Source organism: Haliotis rufescens, unplaced genomic scaffold (assembly GCF_023055435.1).
Source record: "Haliotis rufescens isolate VD_foot unplaced genomic scaffold, xgHalRufe1.0.p SCAF_36, whole genome shotgun sequence".
Taxonomy (NCBI): domain Eukaryota; kingdom Metazoa; phylum Mollusca; class Gastropoda; order Lepetellida; family Haliotidae; genus Haliotis; species Haliotis rufescens.
This window is the reverse complement of record NW_025964068.1, coordinates 3,974,441-3,990,334: the sequence shown is the minus strand read 5'-3', so window position 1 is coordinate 3,990,334 and position 15,894 is coordinate 3,974,441. Positions and strand designations below refer to the sequence as shown.

General features: G+C 43.7%; 1 protein-coding gene across 2 annotated transcripts; it reads right to left on the bottom strand.

The window, feature by feature from the left end:
• Positions 1 to 6,052: 6,052 nt before the first annotated feature.
• Positions 6,053 to 15,672, bottom strand: LOC124147763. 2 transcript variants are annotated; one of them, XM_046518520.2, is made up of 6 exons: positions 15,563 to 15,672; positions 11,946 to 12,036; positions 10,292 to 10,425; positions 8,118 to 8,258; positions 7,781 to 7,821; positions 6,053 to 6,833 (listed from the first exon to the last, which is right to left on the bottom strand). In XM_046518520.2, the coding sequence occupies exons 2-6, from the start codon at positions 12,020 to 12,022 to the stop codon at positions 6,801 to 6,803; spliced, it is 426 nt and encodes a 141-aa protein (XP_046374476.1). In that variant the 5' UTR covers positions 12,023 to 12,036; positions 15,563 to 15,672; the 3' UTR covers positions 6,053 to 6,800. The 2 variants fall into 2 exon arrangements, with proteins under 2 accessions (XP_046374476.1, XP_046374475.1); XM_046518519.2 differs by lacking the exon at positions 15,563 to 15,672 and adding an exon at positions 13,400 to 13,507.
• Positions 15,673 to 15,894: the final 222 nt, after the last annotated feature.

Below are 15,894 nucleotides of genomic sequence, written 5' to 3'. Positions count from 1 at the left end.
TGGAATGAGTCTCACACAAAATGAGTCGAATGGGACAGTGAATTTTACCGCTGGAGAAAAAGGTGTAATTATTTACGAGAACTTAGCAGTTACACTTGGATTTACACTCTCCGAACCTATACAACCCAACATAACAAAACATGGAGATAAATTACCCGATTTAGTTCCCTATAAAGAGTTGTGCATCCATCTTGATCAGATCAGTAGGACGGATAATACTCAACTAGAAAGTCCTTCAACTCTGCTCAGATCTATTCCAGTGAAAAATGAAAAATATAATAGCGGTAGAACGGAATCTTTCTCAACATTACAATATAAAAAATTGAAGCGTGGTATTATTTCAGACCTCAAAATTTCTGTATTAGATGTAAAACACCAACCTGTACATATAGGATACTTAAGTGTAACACTCCATATTATAAATAATGGTTGATTCATCAGGCCCTGGAACGCTCAGAAAATGTAATACAATTGCGCTTTCCGATCTCGGAGACACAGAAGGATTCGGTAAACCCAGTACCGATGGTAAGTTATACGCTTTACACTTACACGATAATGTATACAAGCGGAAAGAAGTTACATTCACGGGTAATCTAGAAGATTTAAGCGATGTCGACGTTAGTAGACTCATTAAATACACTTCGTACAATATTACTCGCAACGGCGAGAATAAATGGACTATGGTCGAAGCAAACATCGAGTGGCTATTGAATATCGTCATTACCCCACCTTATGTGATCATGGGTAAGGGACATAATTTAACTAAGATAATAAATAGTGGCATCGTACTCGCGGCTTATATCCCGTCAAAACGAAAAAGTGTGTTAGTCACTCCCCTACCAGAAGACCCAAGTCATATGTTATATAGTCGTCCGGTCTTACAAAATGTTAGTTTAAATTTGGTTACTGAATTCGATGATATTAAAGTTAACTTGAGTGCAATACCTAATATTTCTACTTTTATTATTGAAGTCTTGTTCGGAGATGCACCGGAAGATGCCTTCGAAAAGTTACCAGGTCTATCGATTAATGGCTCAAGCAACATGAGCGTCGACGTTGTAGTATTATTTGTGTAGGTGCATCACCCGTTGCAACCTTTGAGGGGGTCCAAATTATTAAAAGTGGTAGTATTTCTCTTACTAAGATATTCTTGCCGTATAATATTAATTTGATAAGGTTGATGTATACTCTCAAAACATTTAAGCAAGACCAATTAAAGACTATTGTATGACCGTAATATACACTATGAGTTTATATCCGGCGCTCGATGAGGCATTTGAAAAGATGGATACTGTTGATGGATTTCGATTACATCAAATAAGCGACATAAAACATCGAAATGAGAAGGATAGGGAGTTGCGACTTGGATTGTATAAAAAGTATCCCAGAGCTGTGAATGCTCTCGACGGAGTTGACACCGCGCTTGTAGCAGCTGGCATGGGACTCAGTGTAGCTGGTGTTGGTTTATTATCAACTATAATCGCTCCGCCTATCGTGCTCGGCATGGAAATAGCGGCTGGAGTCTCGGGACTGGCAGGAATAGCGATAAAATTCATTTCTCGTAGGTTGCAAAAGAAAGCATTAAAACACGATAGTATTCGGATACTCGCCGAAGCAAAGTTGAACAGCATTGAGGATCATATTTCGACAGCAATGGTCGATTGTATGATATCCGAGAATGAGTTTCGTTTAGTGTTGTCAGAACTCACCAAATACAACGCAATGAAGCAGGAGATTCGATCCAATTCTCGTTAGAACAGTGGTATTAGCGAAGACGAGAAAAAAAAGGTCATAGAACAGGGGAGGCAACAAGCGTGTCAATTATTCCGTGCCAAAACCAAAGAACTGGTTTGAGATTAAAAATAGTTTGCTTACTATCGTTAGATCACATTTAGACAAACGCTTACATAAATATATAATAACGGAGACAACAATCGAAAAAGCTATTAAATGGAGAGAATTACCACAAGGTTTTTATTATATCAGTGATGTCAAACCAACCAAATACGGTTATCAATTGTTTCTTATCAATTTCCAAGAAGAGTGTAGTTATATAGTCTGGTCTCCTAGTAAAATGAACGAAGAACTTAATAAAAATGTTGAATATCGCTTTATTGATAAAAATAATAAAGAATATTTTCATTACCATTTAGGCTCATCTGAAGCATTGATTGGCTCCAGGTGGTGGTCATTTTAACTTAATCTCATGACTATCGTTGAATCGCATAATCATTTTGGCATAAAAAATTCCCCCTGTAGTAGCGGTATAGGTATATAAATCTGGCTCTTGTGGGTTTGCGGCAGAACCCCCATTACCTATACTACTCAATGCGACGGTGACGGAGCGTGTGTTTATGAACAGAACCACCCAAGGAAGCAGGCACCCAACAGTTGGTGTCGGTGTACGATTTCAACATTGTCAGTATTTATTATCAATAGACATACCTAGTCATTTCCGATATAACACAATTCAAACATCATGTGTGTGTGCGTGCGTGCGTGCGTGCGTGCGTGCGTGCGTGCGTGTGTGTGTGTTACGAGGGAGGTGTTTGTGTGTTGGTTGGTGGGTGGGGGGGACTTTTTGTTGGAATCAAGACTTATTTTCGGTCACTGCTCTGTATGTAAAACACGTCATATTTATTTAGGTCAATTTATTTTTTCATGTATTTCTTGACCACAAAGAACTGGTGAGAGTCACAAGGACGCGGATAAACAACAGCAGTGTGTGTATCCTGGTTGCTCGGCGTCTTCATGGACGACTTCAACACCACTCCTCATGACGTCACTTCGAGAAGTGTACGTCATAGACTCCCAATAACAAATGTATACTGGCACTCACCGACAAAAGAACCTTGAATACCATTTTTGTTGGTTAATCTATGACGAACAATTCATGTTCAAGAGATATAAGGCGAGTTCACCTTGACACAAGGGGAGGTAGGCGAGTTCACCTTGACACAAGGGAGGTAGGCGAGTTCACCTTGACAGAAGGGAAGGTAGGCGCGTTCACCTTGACACAAGGGAGGTAGGCGAGTTCACCTTGAAAGAAGGGAAGGTAGGCGAGTTCACCTTGACACAAGGGTGGGGTAGACGAATTCACCTTGAAAGAAGGGAAGGTAGGCGCGTTCACCTTGACACAAGGGGAGGTAGGCGAGTTCACCTTGAAAGAAGGGAAGGTAGGCGAGTTCACCTTGACACAAGGGTGGGGTAGACGAATTCACCTTGACACAAGGGGTGCACGTTTTGGAAGAAAAGAGCTTCAACGCATTCCTTCCTGTCCAGATTTTGTCGAGGTCGTTTCGGGCCCCCTGGTCTCGCCATTGACGCAACTGTTGCATTAGATGGTAGATGTAGTTTCAAACACTAGAAATTTTAGTCTACAAGTTAAACCAGTTAAAACTATGTAGAAAGAAACAAGACATTGTCGATACGGGACGTGTATCGGGAGTCACAGTTCACAAGGACCTAAGTGAGCCAAGTGGATGTCGAAGCAGAATGACCGGCTATACTCCCTCCAATGGCTGCAATAGTTACAGTAGCTACACTCCTTCCACTGGCTACAGTAACTACAGTAGCTACACTGCCTCCACTGGCTGCAATAGTTACAGTAGCTACACTGCCTCAACTGCCTCCACTGGCTACAGTAGCTACACTGCCTTCACTGGCTACAATAGTTACAGTAGCTACACTGCCTCCACTGCCTCCACTGGCTACAGTAGCTACACTGCCTTCACTGGCTACAATAGTTACAGTAGCTACACTGCCTCCACTGGCTACAATAGTTACAGTAGCTACCTCCATCGCCTCCTCTGTCTGCAATAGTTACACTAGCCACACTGCCTCCACTGGCTACAGTAGCTACACTGCCTCCACTGCCTCCTCTTGCTACAGTAGCTACATTAGCTACACTCCTTCCACTGGCTACAGTAACTACAGTAGCTACACTGCCTCCACTGGCTGCAATAGTTACAGTAGCTACACTGCCTCAACTGCCTCCACTGGCTACAGTAGCTACACTGCCTTCACTGGCTACAATAGTTACAGTAGCTACACTGCCTCCACTGCCTCCACTGGCTACAGTAGCTACACTGCCTTCACTGGCTACAATAGTTACAGTAGCTACACTGCCTCCACTGGCTACAATAGTTACAGTAGCTACCTCCATCGCCTCCTCTGTCTGCAATAGTTACACTAGCCACACTGCCTCCACTGGCTACAGTAGCTACACTGCCTCCACTGCCTCCTCTTGCTACAGTAGCTACAGTAGCTACACTCCTTCCACTGGCTACAGTAACTAAAGTAGCTACACTGCCTCCACTGCCTACAATAGTTACAGTAGCTACACTCCTTCCACTGGCTACAGTAACTACAGTAGCTACACTCCTTCCACTGGCTACAGTAACTACAGTAGCTACACTGCCTCCATTGGCTACAACAGTTACAGTAGCTACACTGCCTCCACTGGCTACAATAGTTACAGTAGCTACACTGCCTCATCTGGCTACAGTAGCTACAGTAGCTACACTGCCTCCACTGGCTACAATAGTTACAGTAGCTACACTGCCTCAACTGCCTCATCTGGCTACAGTAGCTACCTCCATCGCCACCTCTGTCTGCAATAGTTACACTAGCCACACTGCCTCCACTGCCTCATCTGGCTACAGTAGCTACAGTAGCCACACTGCCTCCACTGGCTACAGTAGCTACACTGCCTCCACTGGCTACAATAGTTACAGTAGGTACCTCCATCGCCTCCTCTGTCTGCAATAGTTACAGTAGCTACACTGCCTCCACTGGCTACAATAGTTACAGTAGCTACCTCCATCGCCTCCTCTGTCTGCAATAGTTACAGTAGCCACACTGCCTCCACTGGCTACAGTAGCTACACTGCCTCATCTGGCTACAGTAGCTACAGTAGCTACACTCCTTCCACTGGCTACAATAGTTACAGTAGCTACACTGCCTCGTCTAGCTGCAATAGTTACAGTAGCTACACTGCCTCCACTGGCTGCATAAGCTACAGTAGCTACACTGCCTCCACTGGCTACAATAGTTACAGTAGCTACACTGCCTCCACTGGCTGCATTAGCTACAGTAGCTACACTGCCTCCACTGGCTACAATAGTTACAGTAGCTACACTGCCTCCACTGGCTACAGTAACTACAGTAGCTACAGTAGCTACACTGCCTCCACTGACTACAATTGTTACAGTAGCTACCTCCATCGCCTCCTCTGGCTGCAATAGTTATAGTAGCTACACTGCCTCCACTGACTACAATTGTTACAGTAGCTACACTGCTTCCACTAACTACAATAGTTACAGTAGCTACACTGCCTCATCTGGCTGCAATAGTTACAGTAGCTACACTGCCTCCACTGACTACAATAGTTACAGTAGCTACCTCCATCGCCTCCACTGACTACACTGGTCTTTGCTGCGTTTTGCTGCATTATTTATTTGCTGCTAGCTGATATCATATTCTAGTTACAGTAGCTACCTCCCTCGCCCCCTGTGACTACAATAGTTACAGTAGCTACCTCCATCGCCTCCATTGACTACAATAGTTACAGTAGCTACCTTCATCGTCTCCACTGACTACAATAGTTACAGTAGCTACCTTCATCGCCTGCTATGGCTGCAATAGTTATAGTAGCTACACTGCCTCCCCTGACTACAATTGTTACAGTAGCTACCTCCATCACCTCCTCTGGCTGCAATAGTTACAGTAGCTACACTGCCTCCACTGACTACAATAGTTACAGTAGCTACCTCCATCGCCTCCACTGACTACGCTGATCTTTGCTGCGTTTTGCTGCATTATTTATTTGCTGCCAGCTGATATCATATTCTTGCTTCACATATCGTATATGTCCTGATGTCTTCATATAATTATATCAATATCACCTGTGCGTTTCTTGTTTTGTGTGTATGTTCATTCTGACATTGAGTTCCAGATGCAGGCCTATCAAACATCCATGGGTCCTGGTTAGCTACTGATTCTCCTGTTTATATACTAGAATTAACATTATCAGTGACCAAATACACTCAAATAATAGATGTTGTTTTTTATTGAACAAAACTCAAATTACTGATTATTTCTTCCCATATAATATCCGAAGGGAACATGACGAACATGTGTATACATGGAGGAGAGTAGATTAGCGTTGCGATAAAATAAAGTTCTGATATGGTTTTTTCTTCAGAAAAATCGGGTTATCACATTGATTTCGATCATAGAACTTGCGCGGACACGTAAAGGGATGCCTGTATGGTTCAAACTTGCTCCGACCGCCATGTGATTTGAGACTTGCCCACCTCTAACACTTTATGAGCACAATTATCCAGTGAATCTAGCACATCTGTTTTTTTATGCACATGTAATTTGGTTGGGCGGCTCTTAATAGCACCATGTCAATCGAATTGGGCTAAAAAGAAGCGATGTGATGGTCTTGACCCAGGGTATAACTCCTGATAGAATGGAAATAAAATACACTGGGTAATCTAGAATTAGTTTCAACGTGTAATCGGAGCGAAGTGTGGCTCTGTCCGCCTGAAGACACTCATTGTTATCTCAAAGATTGGAAAACACCAAAGAAATGTTTTATCTAAAAATAATTTCAAAACAGTTGTTAACGTAAAGTCGAAGTTAGGCCAGCTAATGTCTCCATCGTTGTGTTTTGTTCATAATCTGGTGCACAACATCATTAGATCTCTTGTTAAAACATTTTTTTGTTATTTGTCGATCGTATCGCAGGCAGTGTAGACGCTCCTCAATGAATTGTCTCACTGCTACCACACTCATGTCCCGCGGATCTCTTTCTCTGTGTAAAACTGAAATAGAACACGTTTCAGAATAAATATGCCAGTACTAACTTCAGCTTATACATGTATAGTGTCATGGACGACTGTGTGAAGCTAGCGCTGCTTTTAAGCCCACCTGTACAAATATATCTTAGCGCTACGACACAAAAGTCAAGGGAGTTGCAAGGTGAGGTGAAATGAGGTTTGACGTCGCGTTCAAGATTATTACGCTTAAATAGCGACATGTATTCACGTGTATTTGTGTGGCTGCTTGTACTTGTCCGGACTAATGCCGATCTAAATTGCTAGCCCACTGAGATACCATGCTGCAGTTTAACATCAATATCCCTCTCAGACACAGTATGCCGACTCCGAGTCGACCAGTCAGGGTAACAACAAATACCATCTTTTAACGTCTTTTGTTATGACGCTGCCTAAAGGATCGAACCCCCGACCTTCAGCTCTCCGGATGCACGCTCGACCACTAGACCACAAGGCGGGCAAGAACGTCTTGGATTGTGGATATGTACCTGTCATTGGTCTAATGTTATTTGTTTGTTGCATTACGCTACGCTCTGCGATATTCTATCGAAATGGCAGTCTTATGCAAACGCGGGGAACTTGTCGTCTTGGGCGCCGCAATTCACTGTGCTGATAAACCTATGATTATGGGTTTGAATCCCGTTTCGCAGTGATCATGTTTCTAGGTCTGTCAGCACCATACCCGTGCTCGTGGGTTTCATCAAAGTAGTAAACGCATGAGACGTCTCCCACATTAAACCGACACGCAGTGATATGACTGGAATACTGTTCCAGTGGGGGCTCACTTAACTGTGCACACTAAATGGGCATATGACATCTTAGCCCTTAAGATCGCTTTGTGAAAAGGGACTCATCTATTAACGTTTACTTCCAAATTCCCCCCAGGGTTAATTATCTCCCCTGATTTGTACACACCCATGACCCAGGCAACTCACCGAGTATAGACTTTCGCGGAATTCTGCAACTGTTTGGTTGGCTGAAAAGAAGCAAGAATATTATCTAAATAAAATATATGAACATTTATGCTCTAACAATATAACCACGGAAGTGTTGGGATCATATGGACATGCTTATAACGAACTGGTGGATGTAACGAACTGTTTTAAGATCCTGGCCACTGTGTATATCAGTTGACATGCTTACAACGAACTACGATTATCATGAACTAAACTAAGTTGCCCCTATGATTTTGTTGTAGCGGTAGTTTACTGTTGATATCAATGTAGCTTAGTTTATGTAGTTGGAGTAGTAGATGCGGACGCTTGTACTGACCACTGTTCCGGGACGGCTCAAACAAAAGCAGGCTGAAGCCCTGCGTCAGCTGGTTGAAGATCCTGTGAGCAACGTCCGGTTGGTCGCCATAGCGACACGTCCACTCCTTCACGAACTCGTACGGCGACACAACACCATCCACTGGCCCAAAGACAAAATACCTCAGTAGCTGACATGTTACAACACCCTGACATGTTACAACACCCTGACATGTTACAACACTCTGACATGTTACAACACTCTGACATGTTACAACACCCTGACATGTTACAACACCCTGACATGTTACAACACTCTGACATGTTACAACACTCTGACATGTTACAACACCCTGACATGTTACAACACTCTGACATGGTACAACACTCTGACATATTACAACACTCTGACATGTTATAACACCCTGACATGTTACAACACTCTGACATGTTACAACACTCTGACATGTTACAACACTCTGACATATTACAACACTCTGACATGTTACAACACCCTGACATGTTACAACACCCTGACATGTTACAACACTCTGACATGTTACAACACTCTGACATGTTACAACACCCTGACATGTTACAACACTCTGACATGTTACAACACTCTGACATGTTACAACACTCTGACATGTTACAACACTCTGACATGTTACAACACTCTGACATGTTACAACACTCTGACATGTTACAACACTCTGACATGTTACAACACCCTGACATGTTACAACACTCTGACATGTTACAACACTCTGACATGTTACAACACTCTGACATGTTACAACACCCTGACATGTTACAACACGCTGACATGTTACAACACTCTGACATGTTACAACACTCTGACATGTTACAACACTCTGACATATTACAACACTCTGACATGTTACAACACTCTGACATGTTACAACACTCTGACATGTTACAACACTCTGACATGTTACAACACTCTGACATGTTACAACACTCTGACATATTACAACACTCTGACATGTTACAACACTCTGACATGTTACAACACTCTGACATGTTACAACACCCTGACATATTACAACACTCTGACATATTACAACACTCTGACATGTTACAACACTCTGACATGTTACAACACTCTGACATGTTACAACACCCTGACATGTTACAACACTCTGACATGTTACAACACTCTGACATGTTACAACACTCTGACATGTTACAACACTCTGACATGTTACAACACTCTGACATATTACAACACTCTGACATGTTACAACACTCTGACATATTACAACACTCTGACATGTTACAACACTCTGACATGTTACAACACTCTGACATATTACAACACTCTGACATGTTACAACACTCTGACATGTTACAACACTCTGACATGTTACAACACTCTGACATGTTACAACACCCTGACATGTTACAACACTCTGACATGTTACAACACTCTGACATGTTACAACACTCTGACATGTTACAACACTCTGACATGTTACAACACTCTGACATGTTACAACACTCTGACATATTACAACACTCTGACATGTTACAACACTCTGACATGTTACAACACTCTGACATGTTACAACACTCTGACATGTTACAACACTCTGACATGTTACAACACTCTGACATGTTACAACACTCTGACATGGTGCGTATGGCAACAGTGACAGGGTAGGAAGATGTGGATGACGAGCCTACGCTTGGTGTTTCCTGGCGTGGCAAGTCGGGGTCCGCTGATGGTGAGGTCGTATCCCATATCTACGCCGATTGTCAACCTTGGTTTGTCTGTACCTGTACCCTGCTCAACGGTTTACAGACAATACCTAATCTAATAGCTTAATGTTATAACTCAACTCACTCACTGGCATATGTTAGATATCCAACCCGTTCATTAACCAATTGTTGACCCGTGAAGATCCGGGTAATAATAGGTCTTGAGCAACCAATGATTGGCGTAAGAGGCGACGAACGGGTTCAGGCGGTCAGGCTCGCTGACTTGGTCGATGCATGTCATCGTATCCCAACTGCGTAGATCGATGTTCACGGTGTCAATCAATGGATTGTCTGGTCCAGACTATCATTTACAGACATACATTATATAGCTGGTGCAGCGTTAAACCAAAACCAAACAAACGAAATGTGGACACCTGGACTACCACAGAACGCATGAAGCGTGTGCCTACTCACGGTTATTGTCATACAATATGAGGCTCCTGTCGATGTCTTTAGCAGAAACAACACCGTCTCCATCACTGTCGTCGTACTCCACCATGCGGTCCAACTTCTCCTCGAACGTCTCTGGAGGGTTGCAGCTGTAGCCGCTGAAGGCGAGCATAGGCGACATGGGGTTATTGTCAGATAGATAGATATATATATACGGTTTCCGAGCTACCAATTTCATCTTGCGGAATATGGCTTAGTTTTCTTCGCTACTTGAGGGTCGGGGATTTAGACATCACACCTCGTTGTACCGGGCTTTTGGGGGAACATATACTGTTCATGTTAAGTAGGGGATATGTCTCTTCAATTGGCAATCCAATTAATACTGCCAATTAATAAAACTTTAGGTCGGTGCACATACTGGACTGTAGGTTTCCGCAGGATGGGTTATGGTGAGCTATTTCCGAGCATTAAAGTTTAGTCATTGACTGTAGCAATGAGGTGAGGTGAAATAGGGTTCAATGTCGCGTCCAAGAGCATTGCACTTATATAGCGACGTGCGTGTATTTGTGTGGCTGCTTGTACTAGTCTGGACTAATGCCGATTTTATAGTGCTAGTCCACCGAGGTACCATGTCGCAATTTAACATGATTACACCACTCAGACACAGTAAACTGACTCCGAGCCGACCAGACCTTGTTTTAGCCCCTTAACGTCGAGCGCCAGTTAAGGTAACAACAAGTACCACCTTTTAACGCCTTTGGTCTGATCGAACGCCCAACCTTCCGCTCTCCGAGCGGACGCTCTACCACTAGACCACGGAGGAGGCGGTCTTAATACTGGAGCACTACCGTAGCGATACGACGGCCTCTAGAGAACGGAATCAGTGTATGGCGTCCAGCTTTGCTCAGTCTAACTAGGTATTTGACGTAAAACAGAGAGAGGGCGGTGGGGTAGCCTAGTGGTTAAAGCGTTCGCCGAAGACCCAGGTTTGATTACCCACATGGACACAATGTGTGAAGCCCATTGCTGGTATCCCCCGTCGTGATATTGGTCGTATATTGCTAAAAGTGATGTAAAACCATGCCCGTTTACTCCATAAATAGAGACCATCACTGAAAGATTTTCAAGGATTTAGTGAGAGTGAGTTTAGACCCTCTTTGTACATTGTTGCAGTTATATCAGGGTGTAGGAGGAAAGCCCAAAGTGATGCCTTGGTGGAGCCCACGAGCTCGACAAACCTACAATCATAATTACAGTCTTAGCTTAGCTTCGAACCGACCACCATCAATACTGGGCTGATTGTGGGATGCAACTCCAATAGTGTTAGCCATACAAATTGATCATTATTTGTGAAAACGACCTTCTACCTATCTTTGACATAGCGTAACGTTAACGTGGCGGGTACGTTGCCGAGAGCTGAGCTGCTGGGACGTGTCGCTATTATGACATGGGCTGGCTGTATTCATGAACTAAATACGATGAGGTAATGAATAGGAATGAAGTATTTACTGCCCACAGTCAGGTGACTGACACGCCTGATGGGCAAGGACGCATACATATCATTTCTTCGTAAAGGGGAATGGCGGGATGCCCCCAGCTCCATCTCCCAGATGATGACAGTTACAGAGATGGTACTTTGTGTTCGTGTTAACTAATGTCAGGGGGCTGGAGTTCTCACGTGTCGGGGTGTGCAAGGGCTGCCACCACCAGCAGGGTGAGGAAGGGGAGACCCGGGTACAGTCGCCACGCCGTCATCAGGTTGTGCGCGTCTAGAAGAGAGACAGATCAGTTAAAGTGAGTGAGTATGTCATGACTTTAGGTCGCTTACACGAGTATGGTAGTAACAAACCATACAAGATAAAATCAGAGAAATCGTTGGATTCGAACCTAGACTTATAGAATTTTACAGTGGAATTAGCAGTAATAGAAGTGGTAGTAGAAGTAGCAGCAGTAGAAGTAGTAGTGATGTGATCATGGGACGCCACTCAGCACAGCGAATTGTGACGTCTGAGATGACTGGGCCACCCAGTAGATGAAGTAGTGGTGGAGAGTGAGTGAGTGAGTTGTGTTGAACGCCGCTTTTTACAGTATTTCAGTTATATCACGGCGTGTCAGCTTAATGTGGGAGGAAAGCCCGAAGTGATGCAGGTCTCAGACGTTTACCACTTCGGTGAAACCCACGAGCACGGGTTTCATAGGTTTCTGGCATGCCCAAGGGACACAACTCTGCACAGCGAATTGCGGCGCCTAAGACGACTTAGACAGCTATACGACCCAAGCAGTGATTGATATCATGAACATCGATCTACGCATTTTGGTTACCAGTCCACCGACCTCGATAGTCACCTCTTACGACAAGCAATTCTAACCCTAGTAGTAGTAGTAGTAATAGCAGTAGTAGCAGTAGTTATAGTAGCAGTAGTAGTGGTAGTAGTAGTAGTAGTAGTAGTTGTAGTAGTAGTAGTAGTAGTAGTAGTAGTAGTAGTAGTAGTAGTAGTAGTAGTAGTTGTAAAAATTACTAAGCACAAATTGACAACAACAAGTTGATGACGTAGGGAGATACACGTTCAGGAGAATAGCAATATGTATTTTCATAACCACACAGGAATATGACTTGTTTGCGGTGATACATCTCAAGAATGGGAGTTCAGATAATATATTATAGTAATTGCGCTAAAACTACCCTCGCACCACACAGTGTGTCAGTGAGATTCTGGTTGGAGGTATGCATTGTTAATGTTGAGGAGCGCACAACGAGACAGTGGGTGAATGCGTCTGGCCACGTCAACATTATTATAGCGGCGTATTATTACAGATCCACGATCAGGAACTTTGGTAATCCGGAACGGTACTGTCCCGATTAATGTGTGTCCTTTATTAAAGGATTACCTGGTATGAATTGTGTTTTTATGACAACTCAAATGTCGCTTAACACGAAGTAGGGGGAAATAAACAAATACCCCTGTCTGTGGATCGTAAATATCTTTACCATGTACAGCTGCGTTCAGATCACCATGGGAAACGTGGACGGGCGATGAGTTGGATGTAAATTATCTTCAAATATATTTATTAGTCACAACTATGTAAACTTCCGACACCCGAATTAAAAAATAATGGACAGAAGTAACTAACCTTTAGGGCCTTGTATATCCTGTAGACCGTAGATAGGGTTCTGAGTTTCCCCGCCTTAGTTTGGGGACCAAGTAGTGTTTGTTTGGATACCCGAGGCGGCTACGTAAACAATTTTGTTTGACCTAAGATTTCAAAGGGGTATGTATAGGCGTTGTCCCTGCTGTAGTCGTCCTATCACGCCTCGGTGGTAATGGCGTTACGATGATTGCAAAGATCATCGCCAGCATTGACATTAACTTTAAAATTGGGACTAACATTCTTTTAAGTAATTCATTTTCTTATATTAAGCTGTATTTTTTTTTTATTTCACTGAGCGATTTGAGTTTCAGGTCAGTATATGAGATTTCTTTTCACAAATTATATTCCTTTTCTGAATCCAACCCGAGTCTCCTGTACGACTGTCAAACACACTGCCCACTGACCTTTACCCATCTATTGGCCTGGTAACTGGTAATCAACTCTCTGGTAAATAACACATTTCAGGGGTCACGCAGGGACACATCTCAAATCGCGGAGGGCAAATGTCAGCGACGCTCACTACATTACTGTGTCCGGGAAAGTGAGTATTTACACATGTTCCTGGACGTTTTATAAACAATGTGAAGTAAGTAGATTAATGGGTTGTAAATAGGTAAGAGTTTTCAAGAGCTCTAGCAAAATTCATTGCTAAATTCTGATGAAATACCAACTCTTTGGTTCCACTGTCTCATACTCGTTGCCCTGACGCCATCATCTGCGGCCAATGTCCGAACAACCGTCCAATCCAACTGTCACAACAACCACCATCTCACACAACTATCCCCAGCCTCATCTACCCTACCACGTCATCACGACATCCACCATCTCACACAACTATCCCCAGCCTCATCTACCCTACCACGTCATCACGCACCCACCATCTCACACAACTATCCCGACCCTCATCTACCCAACCACGTCATCACGACACCCACCATCTCACACAACTATCCCGACCCTCATCTACCCTACCACGTCATCATGACACCCACCATCTCACACAACTATCCCGACCCTCATCTACCCAACCACGTCATCACGACACCCACCATCTCACACAACTATCCCGACCCTCAACTACCCTACCACGTCATCATGACGACCACCATCTCACACAACTATCCCCAGCTTCACCTACCCTACAACGTCATCATGACGACCACCATCTCACACAACTATCCCGACCCTCATCTACCCTACCACGTCATCATGACGACCACCATCTCACACAACTATCCCCAGCCTCATCTACCCTACCACGTCATCATGACGACCACCATCTCACACAACTATCCCGACCCTCATCTACCCTCATCTAGTTATTTTAATGTTTTGTTTGTTTCCCTGAGCACCTCACAGCTGAGGGTAACGGAAGTGTCACGTCTGCAGCCACGCCCTCATTATTGGTCACCTTTCTATTATGAAGATACCCTTTTCTTTCTATATATATTCAGATACATCAATTTTTACCGGATACATCTGTTGGCAGTGCTCTTTTGTTTAACTTCCGAAAGCGAGCAGGGTAGGTCTTAAATCTCACATTCTGGAACTTCGTTTACGTTAAATAAGACAGTTCATACTCTCATTAATCTGACATTAAATACAGTATAGTTCCAACCATCAGTTCATAAATCGGCCACATGTATAGCCCCATACACTCTCTATACCGACTTTTACAGGATCCACGTCACGTGAAAGGTCACCTGCACTGCAGAATGGTGAGCAGTATTTGATCATGAATCTACACCGCTGACAGGGCGTGACTTGATCAACAGTTGCATGGCGGCACGACCAAGTTCTGTACATGTCGGGTAGATCAATTATATATCTAAATACATTAAACGTCAACAGACGGCTGTCACGATATAGCAAGAGGGCTCATAAAAAGTGTAGTACTGATGACCGTAAATTCTTTCAAACGACTTCATACACACAAGGGGGCTCATGATCAGGTGGCCCTGTCGTCTGAGGCGCCACAATTCCCTGTACAGAGTTGCGTCCTATAGACGCACCAGAAACCTTTGATCGTTGGTTCGAATTCCAGATTCGCCCTGAGTATGTGTCTAGGTTTGTCAGCACCTGTTCTCGTTGGCTCACCAAAACGAACTGAAATACTTTTGAAGACGGTGTCAAACTCATACTCACTGTCGTGTCTTGACAATCCACAGTGATGTACTTCACGCTCAGCTCGAGGGTAGAGACAAGATGTGTTTACCGTAAGAGTCGACTAAAGAGGATCAGGCGCGCGTGGATCGTTGCTCATGCTGCCATACAGTTGCAGGTCACCCCTGTCATGACATATAGCCATGATATAGCTGGGATATGATTGCGACGTTAAACAACATTCACTCAATCCTTCTTGTGGGCTTTCAGATGCTTCGTGTTAGGCCCAGGGAAAAGCTTTTGGTGAAGGTTTTTTATTTCAATTTTAAAGGTTATAACTTATAATGTTCAGCAGGTAGTGTCCGTTGGGGCCG

Bases quoted from the DNA above. Each gene is read 5' to 3' on its own strand.
- LOC124147763 (XM_046518520.2), bottom strand. From the start codon at position 12,022: ATGACGGCGTGGCGACTGTACCCGGGTCTCCCCTTCCTCACCCTGCTG. The intron at 8,259-10,291 runs GTGAGTAGGCAC...TCTTTGGGCCAG, and splicing joins CATATTGTATGACAATAACC to TGGATGGTGTTGTGTCGCCG. The intron at 7,822-8,117 runs GTCAGTACAAGC...GCTTCTTTTCAG, and splicing joins TGAGCCGTCCCGGAACAGTG to CCAACCAAACAGTTGCAGAA.